This window comes from Dermacentor albipictus, chromosome 8 (genome assembly GCF_038994185.2).
Source record: "Dermacentor albipictus isolate Rhodes 1998 colony chromosome 8, USDA_Dalb.pri_finalv2, whole genome shotgun sequence".
NCBI classification, from domain to species: Eukaryota; Metazoa; Arthropoda; class Arachnida; order Ixodida; family Ixodidae; genus Dermacentor; species Dermacentor albipictus.
In genome coordinates this window covers 43749981-43773189 of record NC_091828.1, presented here as the reverse complement: position 1 = coordinate 43773189, position 23209 = coordinate 43749981, and the positions used below count along the sequence as shown (strand labels likewise).

At 44.5% G+C, this 23209-nt stretch overlaps 2 protein-coding genes across 3 annotated transcripts in view; one reads left to right on the top strand and one right to left on the bottom strand.

The window, feature by feature from the left end:
• Agps (alkyldihydroxyacetonephosphate synthase) overlaps positions 1-7683 on the bottom strand; it is a 72064-nt gene extending 64381 nt beyond the window's left edge. The window contains exon 1 of one of the 2 annotated variants that reach the window (XM_070523287.1): positions 7382-7683. In XM_070523287.1, the coding sequence (XP_070379388.1) occupies positions 7382-7539 (158 nt within the window). In that variant the 5' untranslated portion in view covers positions 7540-7683. The remainder of the gene's footprint in view (positions 1-7381) is intronic. The other variant, XM_070523286.1, reaches the window with a different exon arrangement.
• A 535-nt stretch (positions 7684-8218) lies between these two features.
• Positions 8219-21988, top strand: ATPsynF (ATP synthase, subunit F). The gene is made up of 4 exons (XM_070522809.1): positions 8219-8403; positions 10212-10310; positions 13802-13918; positions 21862-21988. Exons 1-4 carry the CDS (start codon positions 8325-8327, stop codon positions 21888-21890), a joined length of 324 nt encoding a protein of 107 aa, XP_070378910.1. The 5' UTR covers positions 8219-8324; the 3' UTR covers positions 21891-21988.
• Positions 21989-23209: the final 1221 nt, after the last annotated feature.

The window sequence follows — 23209 nt, the reverse complement described above, 5'->3', positions numbered from 1 at the left end:
GAATAACACCAACTCAGCTGCTCCCCGCCCATCATTTCATACAAACCAGAGGGAACTCCGGCGCTGCAGTCGTTGACCCACCATGGGAATGATGTGGAGTACTTGGTGTTGGATACGGACCCTTTTCCTGGAATCACTGGAGTTCCCTGACCACATCCAATCGCCGTCGAATTATAATTAGGGTGCGCAGGAGCTCGTCTACCACGTTCCCGGACCTGTCAGACAAGTTGGCGACCCCCACCTCAGGTGCCGCACGTCGAGCTATTGTCTCCACCCCTGCTTGACTCTTCCCGAAAGTGAAACGAGAGCCTGGCGCGGTTCCCAGTAGTTGATCTTGGTCCTGAGCAGAGCTGTGTTGCAGCTCCGAAAGGTCGTTCGAAAACCACCCGTCTCCTCCAGCTGAGCGCTTTCAAGCGGGGAGTGTGTGGCAGAGGGGGCAGGCCAAGGGGTGTAAAGTGTTCTTAGAGTGCAGCATAGTAGCAAGAGCTTGGTGGCGCAACCCACCGCCCCGTTCCAAAGGGGACGCTCATAACAGCCATCCATCCATCCAGCAACACCAAGGCAACGCCGGTGGTAAGTCACCCGTCTGACAGAGGAGCCCTTGGAGCGACCCCATCTGCCGAACGTAACGGCACTTGCACGGGTGCCTACCATTGGAACAAAATGACGACACGTGAACGGGCTCGACGATTGGCGAAAATGACGTGACCCAGAGAGACCGAAGGGATTAAAAGCGAGAGACAGGGAGAGGAGCCATTCCTTCTTTCATTCATTCGTTCTACTTGCCACGGGCCGCAACGTCTGATTTGCTGCCGGCCGTCGATGACTTTATGACTGTTCATTACTTTGTGTTATTACTACAAATAATGTAAATATACCTTCAGTTTCATAGGGGACAGTGTGTATTCTCGAGCTGCACTTGCAGGTTTCTTACCTGTCTCCCCCAATCTGTAGGAAATAAAGATATATTCAACATTTAATCTCAAAGTCCTTCTCAACGTCGGCCAACTCCCGCACTCAACGGCAAGATCTAATAATGGATTTGTCTGATCTCCGTGCTTGTGGATTCAGACGTTCTCGTGGCTTATTATATTACGCTTTGTATGCCTTCATTGTCGCAAATTTAAGAGCGATTTTTACTCTTCGAAGTGCAGGAGACGCTGCGAACAGGCACAATCGCTACTAATTGCAACGATTGAGCTTGCCGAGGTGGCCAGATAGAAACACGCCAAGCGTCTCAAGGCACTGGCATGCCCGCGATAAATTTATAAGGGCGTTTCACGTCGCTTGTAGATGCATGCGTCCGTGGCGTAATAATTTCAATACCGGGCCTCTGTGGTTAGAGGTCCTGTGTTCGAATCCTGCCGTCAAATAATCCTGACAATATTTATTTAATTATTTCTTACGCAATACATTGTTGAAAATACCGAGTTACGAAGCCGTTTGAAGCCAGAATTGGACAAAGCTTAGGCAAGTCCACGTAGTTCCCACAATGCTGGCTCAACTGCTGCCATTGCAGCTCCCGCAAACACTAGCGCCAGAGTTCCCTCTAGTAATTATTGCATGAAACTGGATGTCCCCGCCCTCACCCACATTTGCCGCCCAAAGCGACTAGTGTTAATATATCGGGTCCCTTATACAGTAACTTAACGGGACTGACAAACACATCTTTGTGGTGTCCAATTTTTTTATAGTGCAATCAGCAATGCAAGCCTTATAGGTCAGAGTGTCTAATCATGGAGTGGTAACGCGGAAAATGTCGTGGAACATTTTTGTCAGAATTTTTCGATCGGCAGAGAGGATGTGGTCGTTCACTGGAAGCATGCTGAAAACAGTGAGAGCGAGCATGCGCCGGCATCGATTGGTGGCAGACGACAAGTGTGGCCGTAGACGTGAGAAGGTACTATGTTTATCAAGCGGACGTTCCTGCGATTAATGCCTTCCGAAGAGTTAAATTACGTCTACAATAACATATTGCTTTGCTCATTAACCAGTCGAGGAGTGTTCTCTAGCCAAGCCAAGTTTTCGAAAGCGAATTAACTACGCTTTTACGCGATTCAGCGTGTTGCCCTATAGCTACGCGCGTGCTAATATTGTAGTGCTGGTGCATACATTTACCGCACAACTTAGTAGGTGGCATTTTTTTGCATCTCGCAGGGAGACCACACAATTGCAGGTACTATTACTCGCAAACTCGCGTGCGTGTGACAGCATGTGCGCCCACGTGGATTGAGGGACGCGTGGGACGCTCGATATAGCGCGGACTTCGTAATACGCACAGGATAAAAAAAGTACAAGCGTCTAATAACATACGACCTGCACTTTTAAGCAACAAGTATGCACACTTAACAACGGCCCACTCACGTACAGTAACCTCGCGTACCACAGTCGAAGCTCCAAGACTTCAGCGCCAGGCCGCGCCACTATGCTGGTTTTCGTAGGTTTTCGAGACTTTCGTTGCCAATTTAAAATTATAATTCCTAGTCAAATGACGAATCCGTGCCGGATTCTATCACTATAAATCATGGCCATTTCATTTCTATCAACGTCTCAGAACACGTTCTGGCCAGTTTTCAGACCCTTTTAATATCGACATGCCTGTCCCCTGTACGGCCTACAGGAGAGGGGCTGTCTGACCGAATAAAGGTCAAAACCGGCGACATCGCAGTATAGGTTTCAAGATCGAGGGTCTATAGATGGTGTGGAAAACGATGTCAGCTTAGGAGGCGAGAAAAGAGTGGAAGGCGACCCCGCGTAGATAGCGACAAGCGGCTGATAACGATAAGCCAAGAATGAGTGGAGAGTAAGTCTCCCTTTCAAGGAAGTCAAAACGCTGCCACCAAGCCGTCCGATCAGCTAGCTCAGTCGGCTATATAATAGCGTATATATAATAGCGTCGTGCTATATAATAGCGCGAAGGTCGTAAGTTCGATGCCCGCGCAGGTCAGCCTTCTCATTGCCCTACTTTTCTGTGGGTTTCGCAGGATAAAGAATGTGCTGCAATGAAATGACCCGCCACATTGGAGCCATTACTAATAATTTCCCGCATCAAACTTCCTTAATTTTTTTTTTTACCATGGTCAGCTTCTGTAGCAGGCAACAAGGCAACGCTGTATATGGTCTTAAATTTTACTTCCTTTGACCTCGTTAACGTCTCTGCAACACTCATTCACTTTCTTCTGTCAGCATAAGACGGAAGTATTTGCGTCACTTGTACTAACTATGGCTGCAAACAGACTGCTTGCATTATTAACTAAAATTGTACACTCATCCATTAGCTCACAATACACACCAAATGCAGAGAGCCGGATATTTCTTGACAATATTTTAGTTACCGGCCTTGTTGGTATGCCGACATAGTACGGCAAACATCTCAAAAGCTGGACGAAAGGTGAAGTGCACGCAAACGACGCGGGTGCCATTTGAAAAAAAAAAAACGAAATAAAAGAACACACACACAGAGAGAGAGAGAGAAAGAGAGAATAAAGAATTGGCAGAGGAATCAAAAGTGGTAGCTTTAGTCAAGACGTCCTGCCAATGTCTAGTGCAGCGTACTCTATTGACAACTACTGCTCAGCTGATAATGTAAGAAGAATGACAGCATTAACATTATGGAACATTATACGGCACCGACCATGGAAACTGTTACTGCTTGCAAATGGTCGGGACAGAATGTCTGTACTACGAGGAAGTGCCCGTGCCGCGCGGGAGATGGACAGGGATAATAAACGTCCATTAGCGGTCTATTGTCCAGGCCCTTGACCTCAGCCGAAAGAGAATTTCCTCGATGAAGTTGGCTGGCGGCTTCGCGTTCCATCGGGCAGCGGCCCATCTTTCCCAAGAGTTCGGTTGGGGTAGGGGGCGAAGTATGTTGTTGACAAGGGTTTTAGCGTATCGTCGGTAAACTTCTTACCATTTTCGGTTCACCTGCCTACCAGAGAGGCGTACGGCAGCAACACCGGTGGCGACACGTTTTCGTCTTACACGAGTGTCAAAAAAAAATTAAAAAGGCAAGGCGTTTGCGACTGCGCCGGTGCCGAAAATTCACACTCTGTGTTTGTTGGCTGATCTCCGCTCCACCGCTCCGGCAGCTCACGTTGACGCCCCTGCCTATCCGGCAAAACGCCCAGTACGCCTGCGTTTACCGGAATACCGGACACGCTAAAACTCGAGTAACTGAGCCCTGAGCTGTTGCCGCAAAACCGGCCACTCGAGTACGTTCACGGCTCGGGCAAACCGGTAATCCGCAAACGTTGCGGAAGTTCGCCGATAAACAAAATCTGTTGTCTCTTTACGCTTGCGTGTATATATATATGTAGTATACACGGAAAGTGCGTGTGTGGAACAGAGCCAACGGCGTAACCTGCACCTTGTACACCGCGTCTTGCGGCGCAGCAGTAACGCGCACGATATGCTTACGCCTGCCGCTCTTCGATTACTCCACGATGCGACTTCCCACTGGCATAACGACCAGGGTTCCTCCATTGCGCGTCATCAAGCAAAGCACACGGCAGAAAAGTACATTCCGCCGGTATGAAGGAACACTTATGGGATGCAGCCAGCGCGGATTGACACAATGACGTAATCATCACTGCCTCTTTGATGCGGATTTGTCCCGAATGCTAGATGGCTATAACGTTCCGCTGCTATAGCCGCGAGGCTTAAAAAAAACGACAATTTGACTGAATGTAATCAAACGCGTTCCGTGAAGCTTATTGTTCTTGGCAGAAACATACTTATCTCAGACCCGCGATACCTAGCTATTACAATGACAGAATAGGGACGGTAGAAAACTTACACACGTGACTCCTCAGTTTCTGAATATACATAACCTGCGGCTACTAGCATAGTAGGAAAAGGCTGGTCAGTACTGTTCTTTTTTTTTTTGAAGATTCACGCTTATCGACTCGCACTTAAGATGAGAATTCTATAGGCATTACGAGATCTGCCTTCCACCCGGCAAGATGTTGCTGATATCGATAATGGCGGAGGCGAACATAAAAAAATTTCGATTGTATAGTGCGCTTTCAAGCATATTTTTAGTGTTGAACTGCGGTGGCGGCTTTGTTGTCATGTTATGCTTCTTGTGCAAGCAGTTTGAAGGATACTTTCTGCGATGAGCTTTTTTTTTTCTTGAAACATACAGGTGTTCAGCTTTATGCACGGTTCTCTCATTGTCATATTGTTGAAGAATGATTAATAGCCGAATGTGCCGAGCAATTGCGCAATTTGGCTTCAGGATCGGTTTTAGCGCATCGTAAGGTATTTGGTGGCATTTTCTTGGCATCAATTCTTTCCTATGCAAGCACCATAAGTAAATTGCATGTCTTCCTGCATAAACAAGCACGTGCTCCCTTATCAAAAGCATATGCGATGAAGCCGATTTTCTTATCCGCCTATGAAAGTCACTTGAAATTGAGGACTGCAGTGAAAACTCGGCATTGCGAACTTTCAACTGCAAGCCTCAATGTAAGTTTGTGCGTCTGAATGACGAAATAAATTCAGTTCCTTGTCGGTTCAGTTTCAGTTTCAGCCCGTGGTCCGTATACTTTTGTTGACGGGTATACAAGGTTCCGGGTTCAGTTACCAGCAAAGGCCACTTCATTCTAGAGGGGGAACGAATACAAAAAAGAAATAAAGAAAACATAACGACTCTCCCACTGCCATTGCCAGGAGCCGCCGTCTGTACGTGCAAGAAAGTTTTAAAAGTTTTGTAGTTTTACCATGTCGGGATTTACAAGAAAGGCGCTGTAGTAGCCTGATTAACACGCCTACCAATACAGATAAAAGCACTGTGAACAGTCAAGGCCTACAAGAAAACTGAATGCACTGCAAAAAACTATACCGCCTTTCCTAGAAGAATATGCAACCGAGCTTTCGGCATTACTAAAGGGAAATCTGGTTTATGGATTATTCATGTGAATGAAGCAAACAAGAAAACACAAGAAAAAAAAATAACTTCGGCAGTAGCAGTATTTGCAGAAATGTTTGGGATGTACTGAATGCAAACGCAGCTAAATGATAACGCATTGAAAGTGCTGCGATATGCCAATGCACTTTTTTTTTTTAACGAATGGCACCTGTGGCTTCAAAAAGGTCGTTAGCCTTAGCATCGATGCTCAGGCGAAAGAGAGAAGCAGGAAGAAAACCACGCGTTGTTTCCTCACATAAACCACCTGGGCCTGCATGTATTATCTATTCATTTACTTGTACCTCGTCTTTTGTTGTGTGTTTCGAACAGTCTGAATATATATATATATATATATATATATATATATATATATATATATATATATATATATATATATATATATATATATATATATGTGTGCTGCGACAAGATGTTCAAGTTACAACTCCAGAATGCAGCGCCTAGAGAAATAAATTTTACCCCGAGCACGCGTTCACATTCATGCAGCTTCGCGCAAAAAACTGAATCGGCGCGCGTCTGGCAAAGTCGTTCGCACGCAACTTTTCAAAAGCTGGGCGACCCGTCGTAAAACACGCTTGGAAGCCCCTATACGCGGTCCGATTAATGGCAGGTGCAACGCTTTGCCCATGCGGGCGGAGTGATAGACAGCCCTCCAGCAAATATAAACCGAAGAGAACTACGAAGGAAACGAACTGCGCTAGCTACTGTGGTTGAGCGCTAACTACAGACCAAAAGAAGACACGGAAGAAAACTTGGTAGGACAAGCGCCGCGCCCTTCAATCGCTGGTGTGTGGTCAGCAACACCTCTCGTCGTAAACACGGCAAGACGTAATCGAGAATACAGAAACAAGCATACTCCCAACTGCCCGCGATAAGTGGCCGCAATTGCGCCGGACACGAAAGGATTAGCTCGGACCCAAGTTTTCTTGAAGACACGCGTAATCGGCGCGGTCGACGACTTCGCAAACAATTGATTGTCGAAGAGTACACTATGCGCGTATGCGAGCTTTGGTATAGACATAGATAGACAATCACCAAGTAGACGGAGACCAGATCGTCTCTCAGGTCCGGCGAAAGCAGCTAGCTCTTGCGTGCGCACGTCAAAGTTGCTCTGCGCGCTCCGCACATTTGCTCGGCTTTCCTTCGGCTTTTGGAGAACTGCGCCGAGTCTCCCGTCACGTGTGCGGCAAGAAAAACCGACAGGGAGACCGCCTACACGACCCGGAACACTCGCGAGCACGCCTACTAAATTAGCATCACACGTGAAAGCAACAACTTTCATGTGCGCGCGCGTCAAAAGTGAGGTATCGTACGTTGCCCTCCGCGCGCGATATTCGGAATCGCGTCAATCGAGACAGGTAGGCCGTGCGGAGGGCACTCCTTTGATCGCCGGCAGGGCGTCCCCGTGAAGAGAAAGAAATAAGAAATGTCCGCGCACATTGCACCCACCTTCGCCTGGGAATCGTGGTGGTCCTGGCGACCGGCGCGGCGGGGCAGACGCCCTTTGCAGCGGCGGAGCCGTTCTGGGAGCGTGCCTCGTCGTTGGACTCATTGCCGGTTCCCTGAAGGTGCTTGCGAATGGTGTCCAGTCGCTCCTTGGCCGCCATCGCACACCACGGGATGATGCTGAGGAGAGATGCACGCGTCGGCCGATCGGGCCGCCGATTATTTATGTCGGCTTGCTAAACAGGAACAGGCGAACACGGGCGGCGGCAGCGGCGGAGGCGACGGATAGGATTGGATTGACGCTCATTCAGCTGGCTCTCAGCCACAATCAGCCGTAGCCAGTAATGGTCACTACTCTCTGAGGACGTACTGGGGGACGCACACACCAACGTTTATTCTTAAAACGTTGGTACACCTTCACATAGTAACTCTATGCACATACGCCAGCATAGCGCATATAATTTCCTACAATTTTTGTAGGAAACTCTATAGCATAGTGGGGGTGAAAGACTGTTTAGTGATAAAAATAAGGTACTGTTTGGCTTCTACGTGTTGTATTTTAAAATCAAATGCTGCTGTTTTTGTGTATGAGCGTTTAAAGTCAAATATAAAGCTGCATGTTCTCTGAACAGAAAAAAAAAATTAAAGTCATACATTTAACTTTTGCAGGAGTCGAACCTTCTAAGCTGATGATGTAGTGCTAGTTCAAGTGATTAATTCTGTTCTTGTAAATGATAAAAGAGTATCTCTGAAGTAATGCTATTACTGCACTACACATGGTCAATAATGTGTCTGATGACGTCATGGTCGACATGTTTTTTACATCATTCGTTTTCTTCACAGATCCACCAGCGTCCACGCGTATCATAAGCCTAGCAAGTAGTAGAGGTCATCACGTGACTTTGCCGACTGCTTGCCTTTCCGTTCACCTTCATCGAAAGCAACGATGGCCATAGGTGACTACCCGCCCGAGTACAACCCCAGGGTCCACGGACCTTACGATCCATCTCGCTACTATGGAAAACGTGCGTACAACCTCCGCCAACGGGGCTGGTGTATCGTGGGGTCACTTCACTTCGAATTGGCCTTGCTGGGACTTCATACCTGAACGCACGCCTAAGCCTCGTGTTTCTGCTTGCCCGCCCAACGGACGCTGCTTTCGCTGTAAAATAATTCGCGTCGAATGTTTTTTGGCGATTGTATTGCTTGTTGCTTAGCTGTCGCGTAAGCACACAGTTTTTCCTCTTCTGTATTTGTCTGGGCGTGGTTGTGTAGTGACTCAATCACGGCAAGCTGCTTGCTCGAAAACTGATTTTGGAGTTGTTTCGTGCTCGGGTTTGTGCAACGATCGAACAGGTTTGTGGCTAGCATTGTAACATCTGAACTTTGAGCTACAATCGACGCAATAATGCTGAACGTCAGAACAGTCTTGCTGTCCGAAAGTGGTGGTTTCGAAAGCATTCCTGCCCGTACGAGTCCGCACGTCGTCAAACAGCTTCTCACCGGCTTGTGTTTCCCATACCGGAATGGGACTGGAGTGGAAGATTTAAAAATAGAAAAGAAAGAAAAGGTTACGTGAGAAACGATTAAAGTGATTGCATTCTTTCGAGTTAGAGTTCTTCGCCCAAGAGACAAGGGGCTGCACCGTGAAAACTCTAGTTCTTCACTGCAGCCGCCCGTTACACCACCTATTTAGGAACATTGGCTCATGCGCATTGTCGCGAAGATTTCGTGTAGTACGCTTATTGCGTTGAAAGACTGACAGAGCAGTTGTAGCTAGTGAAAAAAGAAAAGAAAATATGGCTGTTGACATGCCGAAAACATGGTCTGATAAGCAGGCACCCCATAGTGGAATACTCCTGTTTATTTTGACTACCTGGGGTTACCACGTAAAGAGCGCACGTAGTGTAACTAATGAAGAGCTTTGGCTGTGTGCAGTCAGTTAAACATTTCTTTAGAGCCACAGTGATGCCATTTAGTGTGAGTTTCAATGAGAAGTGAATAGTGAAAATAATGCCGGACCAATGGAGGTCGGTTTTGTTGAAGCAGGCAGAATGTATGCATACCGCAGCACCTTAGGATGCATTCGGAAGTGATGTAATAACCAAGGCTGTTTCCATAGCTAGAGGCACTTTCTACAACGTTACATAGTAGCCTGCAAACACTACGAAGGCTAAAGAAACTTAACTCACTGATTTTATTTGTAATCAACAAATACTGCATCAGTGGTCAAACAAAGAGAATGCCACTGGAGCGAATGTGTCGACAAGGGGTCTTGTGATCGTCAGGGTCAATTCCCCTTTGCAAGAACGACGTTCACTCCAGTGACAATTCTTGTTCTACCATTGTTGAACGTTTCAAGTCTTCATTTTCCCGTGAACTTCTTATCTCATATAACGTTCAGTCTCATGCTTTTGTATCACAATATAGGGTGTGTTTATTACATTACGAGCCTGGCCAACTTTCTGTCCTACTATAGGGAAGACGTCCTAGATCTGGACCAATTTTATCGGGCAGTTTCACCAACCGACTGCGACAGTGAACCTCTTGAGCTTGAGACCAAGTGCTATGTTGCACACTAGAAGCAGAAAAATGTGCAAATTATGTGTGATTTGCTGTAAATGTTATGTCCACAAGCTGTAGGTATTCCATAGAAGAAAGCATCTCGGGTCAAAAACAATTGCACTGTGAAATGTGCAGATGAAGGCTTCTATGACCGTGCTACTTTCATAACCCTCACAGCATTGCCTACTGAATATAAAATGGGATTGCAGATAGTTACTCGAGCAGGTCTTGGCTTCTCGTCACATTACTTTTTTTTTTTCTTTCACAGCGGACACTCCCTTTTCGGAGCTGCGTCTCAACGAGGTTGCGTCCTGGCTGGGGAGGCGGGAGAAGTCCCCGAGGACCTTTGCTGCGCTCTGCAGTAGAGGTTAGTCCGGTTCTGCGGGTTTTGCTTGGGTCTTGCATGCAGTAGAACTACAGCTGTGTACCCCTACTTCCCAGTGCTCAGTCTACTTCAGGCCACCACCCTTTCCACCATTGTATGTGCAAGGGTGCATTTTTCTAGACCAGCTTGTCGCAGGTGCGCAGCTTTCTACAAAAATTACTAGAAGGGGCTCTGGCGTTAGTGCCCCTTGCTGCTACAAGTATGGTTGTTCAGTGGGAATTATGGGTAACAGGTGAATTTGCCTAAACATTGTTCTTCTGTTCTCGGCTTTGTAAGTTGGTGTTAGGGTTTTGCTAAACTGGGCTGGTTGATTGGGGCATGCTGAAGGCAGTCAAGTAGTGCAAAAGACTGGGTATTAAGAATAGATTACAAACATGGCACTGACCAACAGCTAGTATTAGGAACAGTTAGTCGGCACTATTCCTGTCTGTGAAGAATTTGCATTCTATATGTCCAGTCTTTTGTGCTATTTGACTGCCTTCATCTTTTAAATTGTTAATTTTCAACAAAATGTTGCTTTATAATTTGTAGTGGTTATGCATGCGTGCAGAGATTTATTGCATTGCTGTGTTTAAAAAGGTTATGATTTCTTGGAAAACTAGAAAGATAAAACCTAATGAATAATGCCACAAGAATGCTTGATGCCACATGCATGAAGGTTGGACAAATTCATGTACTACCTGTCATACCCGTGGTGGTTTAATGATCGCATCACTACAGTTCCCTGTATAAATAGTTCTAGAAAATCTGTAAGATTATTGAAGTGGTTTAATCGTCTGCAGAAACTAAGAAAATGCACGGTACCTCTGAAAACAGCTAAGTAAACTAGTCGAGCTACAAAATGTGTTTAATAGAAGTTTCTATGTGTCAGCTTTCTCTCAAAATCATACTTCAGCCAAGGAACTCTCAACAGGGAAGCATTAGTCAGGGTTGCAGAACTTCAGTTAGTATTTATATTAATTCTTTTACGCTTATGAAATTGGTGCACAGCTAAACAGAAAGTGCCACTTCTTCAAATATGGCAAAGTGCTCACTTCTAGCAGATGTTTGTTGAAAGTATTACAGGATATATGCACATTTATTTGTTTAAGTACACTAAAGACCCTGATGGGCATACATAGGGGGGGGGAGTGCAATAGTGTCAAATATAAAAACACCCGAACAGACAAGATGAAAAAGAAAGATATGAGTCAGGTAAAAAAAAACACCATTGTATAAAGGAAGTTTATTGACACATTCAGGATGCTATTCATATTTAAATCAGTTGCAACAAGCGAAATAATACACAATTCCGAATGCACATAAATAACAGGAACACCGAAATGAGTCTCGAAATCAGTAAATACAGTATTATAATATAAATGCTGAGTGACACATCTAAATGTGCATGAGTAAACAAAAAAAAGGGTCATATAATTGTAAAAGATGCATACACACAAAAATAGCCATTATTCATGGAGATGCTTCAGAAGTCCCCTTTAAAAACTAGCTGCATCAGTGCAAGCGACAATGGTTTCTGGTAACGCATTCCATTCGTTCATGGATTGCACTAGAGGTGAACATTGGTACTTTAGTGTACGAGCAAATGTAGGTTGTATTTTGTGTTTATGATCCCGCCTGGATGAAATGCAATGTGCCGGTTAGATGCAATTGGCTGCAAATGCTGACTAACCATAATATAAAGAATGAAAAAATGTTAAATGCGAAAATTTGCGTAGGGTGTTCAGTGCAGAAATGTTGATGCTGCTTTTTAAGAAGGATATGCTCACATAGGGTGAATATGAGGAAAATATTAATCTTACCGCCTTATTCTGTACTGATGATGCAGTTCTGCAATGTAACAGTGCCTGGGTAGCATACTATTGATACATACCATATTTATTCACATAATGATCGTACTCGCTTATTGATCGCACCCCTGAACTTTGTCGTCAAAATCTAATTTTGTAAATTTCCTGTGTAATTATCACACCTCGAACTTGCCGCAGCGTTATGTCGTGTGGCAAGTCTAGCTAATAGTGATCACACTTACCATCTGTGGAATGCTACGCAAACGACTCTTCAAGACAAACCAAGCGGTTTGCATGCACCAAACATTCTTAAGCAGATGCCCATTTCATTCCTTTCATCACTTTCCGCAGTTCCATGACAAAAAAAAAAAGCTACAACCAAACTTTATTACGTGTAGGCTTTATAATGGTTGTGGTCAACAACAAAAAAGCCGCTTTTCGATTCTTCTCGTCTGCACTCGTGGGCACGCAACGAATTGCGAGCGGCAACGGTAGTAGCCACGTTTACACTGATATGTTAGAAGTGTACCCTATTCATATGCCGATGCTTGTAACACAGCCGAAATGTGCCGTATCTGCCTTTTCTGCCTTTTCGGTAATTTCTCTCATGCACTTGTTTATTGTGGCACAAGTATAAAAGTACAGCAAGTGCCCAAAGACTCTGCAGTGTTGTGACACGTTACAATCCCCCTCCCCATGAACTAGGTTAACATGCTCTCTTAGCTGGATATTGACGTGATGACCTATTTCGCCAAGCGACGCTAGGCATAGAAAATTACAAGGGAGACAGTGCATAGACTGCGAGGTACTTAGGTGGCAAAATGACCTCCACGAGGCACGCTAAGAACCACTGTTAGTAACCTGAACAAGAGAGTTTCACTGGAAGATAAGAACTTAGAAATGAATAACAATGGCCAAACAAAAAACGTCTCTGTAGCAGACGTTTCAATGAGGGGACTTGTCTGTTTTTGCCTTGATGAAGACGACATCCCCTTGTTGAAATGTTAGCTGCAGAGACATCCCTTGTTTAGCATTGTTGATTCACCTTACTGTGGTTGTCTTGCTGTCTCCTTTGCTCTTTTATGTTTTCTGGCTCTGCCTAGAAGCCATGACAAACCGTATAGTCCAGCAATCTGTTTTGCCCATCTGAACTGTGTAATTCTGGCATGTGAGTGAGATACACTAAACCATGGTAAACTTGCGAAAGGGTATTACAGATAGGACATGTGTGAAGAAACAGGTAAAACACATTGCGCTACTTCCAGCTGTTCCAACTTCCAAAAATTGGAAGTAGGGCTGTATTAGTTTTGACTTTTTCTTTGCCTATGTGCCATTTCAAGCTGGAATCCTGGGTCTGGCAATACCATTTTGACGGGGGCAAAATGCAAGAACGCTTTTGTATGGTGAAGTGCGTGCACATTAAGCCCAGCTGGCGAAAAAAAAAAGTCCTGAGTCCCCCACTGCGGCGTGCCTCATAATCAAATCGCGGTTCTGGCACATACTACACTGGAATTAATTTAATTTTGTTATGTCTTGTCTGTAACCATCCTTTGCAGGTTTACTACGCTTAAGTTTCCACTACCTGTTACAATAAACCACGCAGTGCCTGTGAACTTATGATGTTCCTTTGTAATGGGAGACCACACGTTTTATTCCCGCCACCTTGCTGTCTTCCCTTTGCAGCATTCTGGCGCTGGCAGATGAAGTATGTGCAGCCCAAGTATTCAGGCATCACACCACTTGTCCAGTTTGCGGTGGCCTCGTCTCTGTTGTTCTACTATCTGAACTACGGCAAGCTCAGTGAGTAGACTGCTCTGCCCGTTGTCGACAACAGCTACAGTCAAAAGCTTAGGAGAAGTAGCACTTGCGATGTAGCTGATTTGAGTAGCCTGGCTGCATGCAGGCTGAAGTGTATTGGTATGCAGTTGCCAACTGATAATTAACCTCGTCAGGTGCTGTGTACACAAAAAAGGAAAAGCAGGGATCAGATTAATTATAATTATTAAGTTTTGCATGCATATCAAAACACTTCTGATTGGACCTGACCTGAAAGTTTGAATAATATGTGTTAATATTTTAAGTGAAATGAGTTGTAAGATAGACGGCTCGGTGTTTGCTCTGTGTCAGTAAGCCGTAATGGGGCTAGTTCACTTCTTTCAATGTTTCTGACAATGTTTTACGTCAGCCTTATTTTTTTACTGGCTAGATGGGTTTCTTAAAAGTATGCCAGACATGAAACAGTTAAATTTTTCATATTTGACGTTCCAATAGAAAGTTTTCTCATGGAGTCCAGTTTGTAAACATGACAAAACACCCTGCAGAATTGGCAATTCTTAATTCGTTCTCCAGCTGTGCAATTTTCATGATGGTGACAATATGAGAAATATGCTGAAACTAAATTTTCAATAGAATTAATTTGTACCTGAAGGCGTTGCGATATACTTGATTACAGCCAGACTTGCTTATAAAAAAGCTCATATGCTAAAAATAGTTTGATATATCGGATAACTCTATAAACCCAAACTCACTTGTAACAAACTCCAGTGTTCTTTATACACTGGAGGGCCTGGTTAAAGTGAAGTTGAAGGAGGTGCTGTATAAGGAGGTACTTTGCTATATCTAGTATTGCTCTTTACTGCATTATATGGCCATCAGGGTGTGCAACTTAAACATGTACAATAGAACATGGCGTTGTGGCCTACAGAGCCGCTACACGGCCACGTATGCGATCAAATTTTAATTAAAATGGCAAAAGAATCTTCGGCGTGTACAACACATGACATGGTGCAAAGCGCAACATCTTTTTCGATAGCTGCCTTCTGTTCCACTGTGATGGTTTTTCGCTTCCTCTTGATCCACCCACATTGTCATGAAACTGGCAAGCTGGCTGCGTGGTCAAAGAGAAATGCATGTTGTGTTGCAAAGTTCCTTGTGGTCGAGCAGCGCCTGGCACGCATCGCAGTGCACCGACTATGCAGCTGATTCGCTGCTCTTGCGTGGCTGCACTCTGGCTTAGCCTGGCAGGCTAAGGTTGCACTTCAGGTTGCACCTAAGATGACAGGCTCCCGAGATTGCACCAGTGCCGGTGTCACCTCTGGTGCCATGCCTAGCTTCACCAGCCTGCACACTTCAGTGAGAGAAAAATTAATGCCCTGGTCCTTCGCATTGCCATGCGTAGTAACTACCCATGCACGAGCAGCTTTAGCAAGCAGTTCTATCGCACCCACGGTGGTGACGTAATGCCTTCGGTGTTGGGCTGCTAAGCCGGAGGGCACGGGATCAAATCCCGGCCTCGGTGGCTGCATTTAAACGGGAGCGAAATGCAAAAACGCCATTGTATTGTGCATTGGGTGCCTGTTAACCCTTTACAGACGAGACATATATATATACCTAGAAAAAATGTAAATGCAAAACACATCAAAAGTAAGCATAATTAACAGAAAAAAATATTTTGCTGAAGTTTTTTCAGGAATAGGGGGAAAACCCCAGGCAGGAAACTGGAAGTGTGCTTCACCCCTAGCCACCTAAAGCTTCATTTGGAATTTGTACAGGCAGCTTTCATCATATATGAACCATAGGTGTACATTTCATTTCCTTTACATCATTTGTACGACACCACTGCAGCTGGAGATCTCACATTAGTCCATCTCCTTTGACAGTGCTTTCAAAAGGAAACAAATCGTATGCCAAACTTCTTCATCCTTTGTTTCTGCTCCAAACCAACGAATTACGCTTGCTGCTTGTCATTCAATGTTGGCCAAAGACATTTAGCCAGGAACTTCATACTCGATACTGAAACTCTGGAAGAAAAACTTTTTCTGGTATGTTGCCTGTAGGCAGCACTCATCAATAAAGGTTTGAAGAATCCCTGATGATCATAATTAATCTGGAGTCCCCCACTACGGTGTGCCTCATAATCATATGATGGTTTTGGCAGGTAAAACCCCAGAATTCAATTCAATAACACTTCTCTCTCCCACTGTGCCACTTCCTGCAGGCTAATGTGCAGCTTGGTGTCCTCTGAGATTACGCTTGGTACGATCTCTGCGACCACGTGCAGACCATGCTAGCCATTCTACACATTCTGGCCATGCCTAGCTGTGCACACTTGTACGTCACTGCAGAGACAGAAAAGGGCGATGACGATAATCGCTACTTTCATGTGGCGGTGAGAAATACCAGTGTTGCTTGATGGCATATTTGATTTGGGAATGCTGGAATTTTGAACTGCCGGGCCGAATGAGTGCTGAACACCGTGGAAAGCAATATACTATGCGTGCAACGGTTGGATATTTTTCTGTTTTGGAGACAAATGTAGTTCATTAGATCCACTGCCAGGAAAATTTTGCTTTGGAAAAGCAAGAGTAAAAGAAAATGGATCTCGAATTATTTTAAGAAAAACTTTATTTACTTTGTTATATGTTAGGCTTTGCAAATCCGAATTTTCAGTCCACAGGGGTGCGATCTTGTACGCGTTCCAAAATAGAACGGAGGTGGTCCGTTCCACCGAGCTACACACGATTGGTAAATTTGAACCATGACGAATGCCATGACGTCAGTTGTGACGTGATATCTGCTGTCAATCATTCCGTGTCGTCTGCTATCGGACGAAGGCAATGGAACGGACCGCCCATTTTGTGACGTAAGGAACGGACCGCCTCCGTCCGATTTTGGAACGCGTACAAGATCGCACTCCAAATTTCTAGCCCAACAGCAAATCCTGGCCAATGCCTGCAGATTTTTATAGGACCAAAGTTTTGTTATTTCACTCTTGACAATTCGCCTTTGCCAGATATTCAGACTTGGCTGATCATCACGCATGCACTCGACCTTAATGTTGACCTCAATGGCATCTCCAATAGTGTTGTCTGTCTAGGCAGCATATAGGGTACAGTAAATGCGTTGAACACATGTCCATTTGAAAACACCTATTTTCGGCCTGTCTGAGGAAAATTTTCAATTGGAAGTAGTAACTCACAGGGAATTATTGCAGTGTTTGCTCAATTACGACGTGCACCTCTTCCCCAATAAAATTTGTGCAAAAATTAGTTCTGTTCGGCAATCGCGATACAAAAGCAAAACTGTATTTACGGTGTCCGCAACAACCTACTGTCAGAGCCAGCATCGTCGGCATTTTCATCGCAAGATGGCGAGAATGGATGGCAACAAAGCAAGTGCTCACACAGCTTGACGAACAGAAGCGACGCTTTCAGTCTGACTATGAAAGCACATTCAAATGACACATTATTTTATATTCTAAGCCAGTGGCAACAAATCTCATCACAAGTTCTTGGTGTTCCGGCGAATTGCTTGCATCGCAGCACAAAATTGTGTTGTGGTTAGCCTAGGTGGGGCCCATCGTACCATTTGTGACTGTTGCGGAATTTTTGACTCAATGCGGGATATCAAACACGCAATAGGCCATACAAAGGATGGCACATTGTGGTTCTTCATAAACAGCGATAAAGTGCAGTCTGAGAGGGATTACAGTGGACACTGAGTAAAAAGGTTTGCATTTTGTGAAGGTAAAGTTCGCTGTTTCTTTTTTTGTCTTATTGCCAAAATCAGTCGTGCTGTTTTTCTTGCTAAATTTCAAGTGCACATTTGATTTTCACTTTGGTTAGGACCTCTACTGTCATTTTTACATTCGCCTTTAGAGTGCAGCTCTTAGATGCCCACTCCTGCATTTCACTTTGGCGGCGTTCCTTGGCGTAACTGAGCCAATGAGCACATTGGGGGACAAAAGACGGCGATAGCGAAGAGGTCGTGCGGAGGAAAATGGTGGAAGAGGCTATGGCAAAAGCATGAGATCAAAAACATAGTGCTGTGCAAGACAGGCCTTGCGGCAATGACCACTATGAGATGGCACCACAGTAGCGGGCCATCATATGTTCACTGAGGGTATACGGCCAGCAGGTCCACTAGTAGATAGTAGATTGTAGAATTATTTTTCGCTCGTTGATGCGTTTTTCTTTCTTTTTTCTTTGTTTCTACGGACGCGTTAGGTCGTCGTGCTCGCTGGCTTCGCGGCGGTTCGGGGAGGGGGGTGTCGGTAGTTAATGGAAGAGCTAGTTTTCACGATGTTCTATGTGCTGTAGGCCCTCAGCAGCTGCGACGGCAGCAACACTAATGAGACTAGTAGTCCAGCAAATGCGTTGATAAGCTTGGGTTGTGAAATGTGCTTGCGTTTTTTTTTTTCACCTGAGATGGAGGGGCAGGAGGGCGTAAATAGTGTAAATGCGGTACTGATCACAGTGCCAAGTTCGCGGTGCGCCTATTAGGTATGCGCGGAAATAAAAAAATCAAATTTCCCGCGACCAAACTGGGGGTGCGCCTATTATGCGAGTAAATACGGTAGTTGGCTTGCCTCATCAATTCACATTGCGCTGCCATCCGCAGCACTTCGTGTTGCCGCAGTGCTGTCGTTTATACTGGTCGGATCAAGTTTCACAACATTGATAATTTCGGTGGGCTGCATGGAGATTAACAAGCGGCACAATGCTTATGTGTACTTAGACAACTCCCAGAGGAGTTTCTGCATGAATTTTTTTTTTACTTTGAACTGATAAAATGTGAGTGTGCATTCAATTTATGAGCATGCTAAAATCAGGGCAAATACCTGAGTCTAACGTATACCCAATTTTCACGGAGCTAACAAGTTCTCTTATTTAATCTAAGAAAATAAAGGTGCACCTAAATGTAATAACAGTGTCACAAGGCTACTTTCTGTGTCAGCTGAGTCCTATTTGAATTGAAATCCTTGTCTGCGATTGGCTCCCTCCCGTAGCTTGAGCAAAGGAGCCTGTCATGACGGGAAAATTCAATACTGATCACAATTGAAAGGGCACCATGTGACACTCGTGTAACGTGCCGCTGATGCATAAAAGAAAAAATACGCCATGCCCTCCACGTTTACGATCAGAAAAAGAAGTGTGTTGAATCTACCTTCACAGGTGGGATTTGTTTTTTAAATGAACTTTCATAAGAAAGTGCCATGTTGTTGACGCCATTTGCGAATCATTGGCCGCACATTGAAGCACACAGGGGCAGTATTCTTGACCGATCACTTCATATACTGCTATCACTTTCGCAAGACAGTGCATAGGGCTTGTCAAAGTATGCGGCCAACAGCATCTTTTGCACTGCGCAGATAGTAGTGAGCTTGGCAGAGTGCCAGAAACGCTGGCGACTGAACACCAATGCACTCGGTGCTGAGTCTCGTGAAATCTCACTGAAGTGATAGTACCTGGCAAAGTTATTTGCTAACAATACTGCTCTAGATTGTAGTTTAGCACAACATGCACCGATAGCAGCCCCTGCAAAAACCTGCTCTGTTGCCATTTGTGATGATGCTGCTTCATCTTATGGCTCGGTCAGTGGGCTGTTGCCAATGCCGTGAGCGCAGTTTTGGATTCGTATCTGGTTGTAATGCGCAGGCAATCTTTGGACCCATTTTCTGGCATGAAAAGGTGCGCATTAGGTTCAGGCAAATACGGTACTGCTGAATGAATCAGCAGTGTGTTTGTTTTTTCTTCCTCTTGCCTAATTTGGCCCACAAGATAATCAGACCTATGTTGTTCGTCGCATCAGGGTTGAATTACCAGAAGTCAACTGTATACCACTTCTTTATGATGAAGGTCGAGTGTATATGCATTTATCTCCAGTGAATAAAAAAAAAAAAGAAACTGTAGAAATCCATTTCTCGAAAAACATAATGCGGCAGGCAGTATTTTATGCCTACTCCGTGGAACGGATTTTCAGCATCACTAAGAATGGTGTTCTTTATACACAAGATTGTGTAGACCTGTTCCAGTCCATTTTCCCCAATGTCAGCGCACTACCTAGTGCAGAAAGTGGGCGTTGATGTGTTGATGAGGCGGATCCTCATGTTAAGAGATTTGGTGATGTTGGCAGCAGATGTCTTGTTCGTTATAGCCACTGTTCTGATTGTTACAAGGAAGTTAGTTTATATCGGTCAGTAAGTTTTAGATGTTCATTTTAGAGAATAATTTGCTTTACTCGGTTTTGCTATATTTGACTGAACATTATGAGACAGCTTTGAAGCAACAATCTCGCTGCAGAGACGCTGTATATAAAGCATCCAACACTTTGGTCACCAGAGAGCTTGTCATTCAATATTTTGTACTTAGCCTGCACGACCGTGTACTATCTTCGTGGCCAAACTGAGCAGAAAGAACGATTTCCTTGATACATTCCGTGTGGCTACCTGAAACTGAAATCAAGAACTAGTCTACCCAGTCTTCAATGAGCACATCCAAACTACAGGACAAGTCAAGCCAAACTGTTAAGTTGTCAAGGCTGAATTTGTGTCATGTGATACGTGTCCTGTGTTTCCAATGTTTATTCCTTCACCTGTTGAATAGTGACACAGTCCCGGATGTCTTCATTGTCTGCTGTTACGAATGCTTTATTTTTAGCTTAGAATGGCCTTCAGATGGTGCTAACTGCAATCTCGATGTCTTTACTTACAAGAGCAATGATATGGGCAGTGAGGGAAATGCAAACAATGACAGTTGCTAAGAAAGCTGCTGTCTTGCTGTCTGTTCAAGTTCACATGAGATTGAGATTCACTGCACGCATTGACCATACTTCCAACTATCTTTAGCGGCAGCAGGACCATGGTCGAAACAGACTGATCGCATGCAAGCGTATATGTGCAGCAACGTGTTGACATGTCTTCCTGGGGACATTTGCAGTAATGTCGCCTCATTTCTTGTCATTTTCTTTTAACTCAATAATTAGAACATTTAGGCAGTGTTTGCAGAGTCCAAATTATTGGTTGGGTCTGTATTGCATTGTTCCCGCATGCAAAAAAAGAGTACAGTCTAGCAGTGCAAAAGTATAGATGCTACAACTCATACCATCAATAGTTCGGTTACTATTGAATGAAGAAAAGTACTATTTGCAGTACAGATTGGTGCAATGTACTGCACATCACTACTGGTCAATCTGGAGAAGGGGGTCCAAGGCTTTAGCGTCCCAGCGATGGTTCCCTTTGAGTAATTGACACTGATCTCATTTTTTTCGATGGCATGCACGACCAGCAATAGCGGGAACCAGAAACACATCATGGCCACCATGTTTTGGACACTGCTCAAGTCTTCTGCGCCGCCACTTTTCTCCTAGCAGCAGCAAGCAATCACGCTGATGCTGAGCTAGCTAGCTGAGCCACACCCCATGCTCTCCACTGATTCTTTCCTCCTATCATCGCTTGCTTGCACTTGTTGCCCGCTGCCACTCTAATGTTGTCCTGCGCAAGAACCCTCTCCACTTTTTGCTCAAGAGCTCCTCACATTTGCACCATTTGCTCGACTAGTAGAGCACTCCGACGATGGCTTGTGCATTGCAGCTCATACTGAACGTACATTACATTATTACAGTACATTCACAGGATGTCATGATGCCGTTCGCATGATCGAGCATGTCCGAACTATTGGTGTCTAAACAGTCAGTTGGCAACTGTCTCATACCTTTTATGAACAATGCACTTCTGATGGACTGAAAGGTGTTGTGTACATTTCATGCTTTGCTGATTTTTTACTGATGGCTGATGCTGTGTTCCTGCCTTTGTTCTCAGCTCCAGGTCTGCCTAGTGGCTACAGTTAAATGACCAGCAGTCATTGTGTGCTCATGTCATTTTCTTTAGGAATGTGTGCATCAATTAGAAAGCTGCATCAAACTGCGAGTTCGCTCATTTGCATATTTACTTTCTTTTGTTTCAGAGCACGAGCGGCGATACAAGTACCACTGAAAAGTGGCAGTTCTCTTGTAGAGCAGATCAGCAACTGGTCTTTTGGTGTCCGAGGTTCTAGGAAAGTATTGCGAGCCTGAAATAAAGCATTGGAAAAAGAGCATTGCCACCTTTCCACAACATTATTAAACACCCACAACAATAACAATGCTTTGATAATGTAAATTTTTTGTACACAAATGTGGACCAACCAGAACTCTCCCAGGCTCACTCACAAGGTATATTTTTTTACTTGGGGCTCATTCGGGCTTGCCAAAATATTACTTGGCTGGCCTCACTTGCACTTAGACACACCACAGTTTATTCAATCTGGCTCACTAAAGCTGACTCGCCAAAATTGTACTCAGCCATGCTCACTTGGAATCGCGGTAGGTCCGAGACTGAGCGAGTCGATTCAAGGGTGAGTTTGCTGATGTATGATGCAAGCACAATCACATGCATTATATGTTGTGCATGTGCCAGGTCCATCCTTTGAGTGATCTCTTGCCAGCCCTGAAAATTTAGTTCGAAGACATCTTTCCAATTCATGATTCACTGTTGTCCAGCAGACATTTAATTGGTATCTTGCAAGATCATTAAGGTGAGATCGCTACTGGCAACATAATAGCTACTGACATTTAATGTTTGTGCAATGAGAAGGTAGGTGTGGCGATCTCAATCCCTTCAATGGTCTCACTCCTTGCCTTGCCAATTTCATACCATATTTCAAGCATAGTTACTGGCAAATATATTGGCCTTACAAAAGCTTTTGGTCAATTGCACATTGAGATTGAAACAGGTGGCATATTTGGACATTTTTTCGGTTAATTTTACACTATGCACAGTTGACCAAATAGTGTCAACCAGTTGGTTTTAAATAATGCTATTAGAAAAAGGGGAAAAAAAAAATCTTCAAAGGAAAGGTTGCCATCGTCAGGTCGTCATGAGAACAATTATATGAAATGTTTTTGCTTGCATTTCTGTCAATGCTTAAGGCGGTGCAATATAGCCAATATTTATTTACAGTGCAAATAGAAGTAAAGGGGAAGTAGCTCATGACATTTTCTGGATTTGTGAACAAAGTAAAAAAAAATGTTCTCAAATGCTACATTTTTCAATCTTGCTCATATTTGAGATTTTGTTCCTACTTCTCTGTATTTCCCAGCTTGTTCCAATTTACTGCAGAGAAAGGCCATTAGGTGGACAACACACCTGTGCATCCTTATTACAGCGAAGTTGTTTATGGCTAAAGTTCGGTGCAATCTCCGTCAACAAATCTGTGTGAGCAAAGACTATCATCATCAGCAATGGCTCGTGCCACTGCTCGCGCGTTCGTGGTC

Coding starts and splice junctions, on each gene's coding strand:
- ATPsynF (XM_070522809.1), top strand. CDS start 8,325: ATGGCCATAGGTGACTACCCGCCCGAGTACAACCCCAGGGTCCACGGA. Junction 8,404..10,211: donor ATCTCGCTACTATGGAAAAC/GTGCGTACAACC, acceptor TTTCTTTCACAG/CGGACACTCCCTTTTCGGAG. Junction 13,919..21,861: donor TCTGAACTACGGCAAGCTCA/GTGAGTAGACTG, acceptor CTTTTGTTTCAG/AGCACGAGCGGCGATACAAG.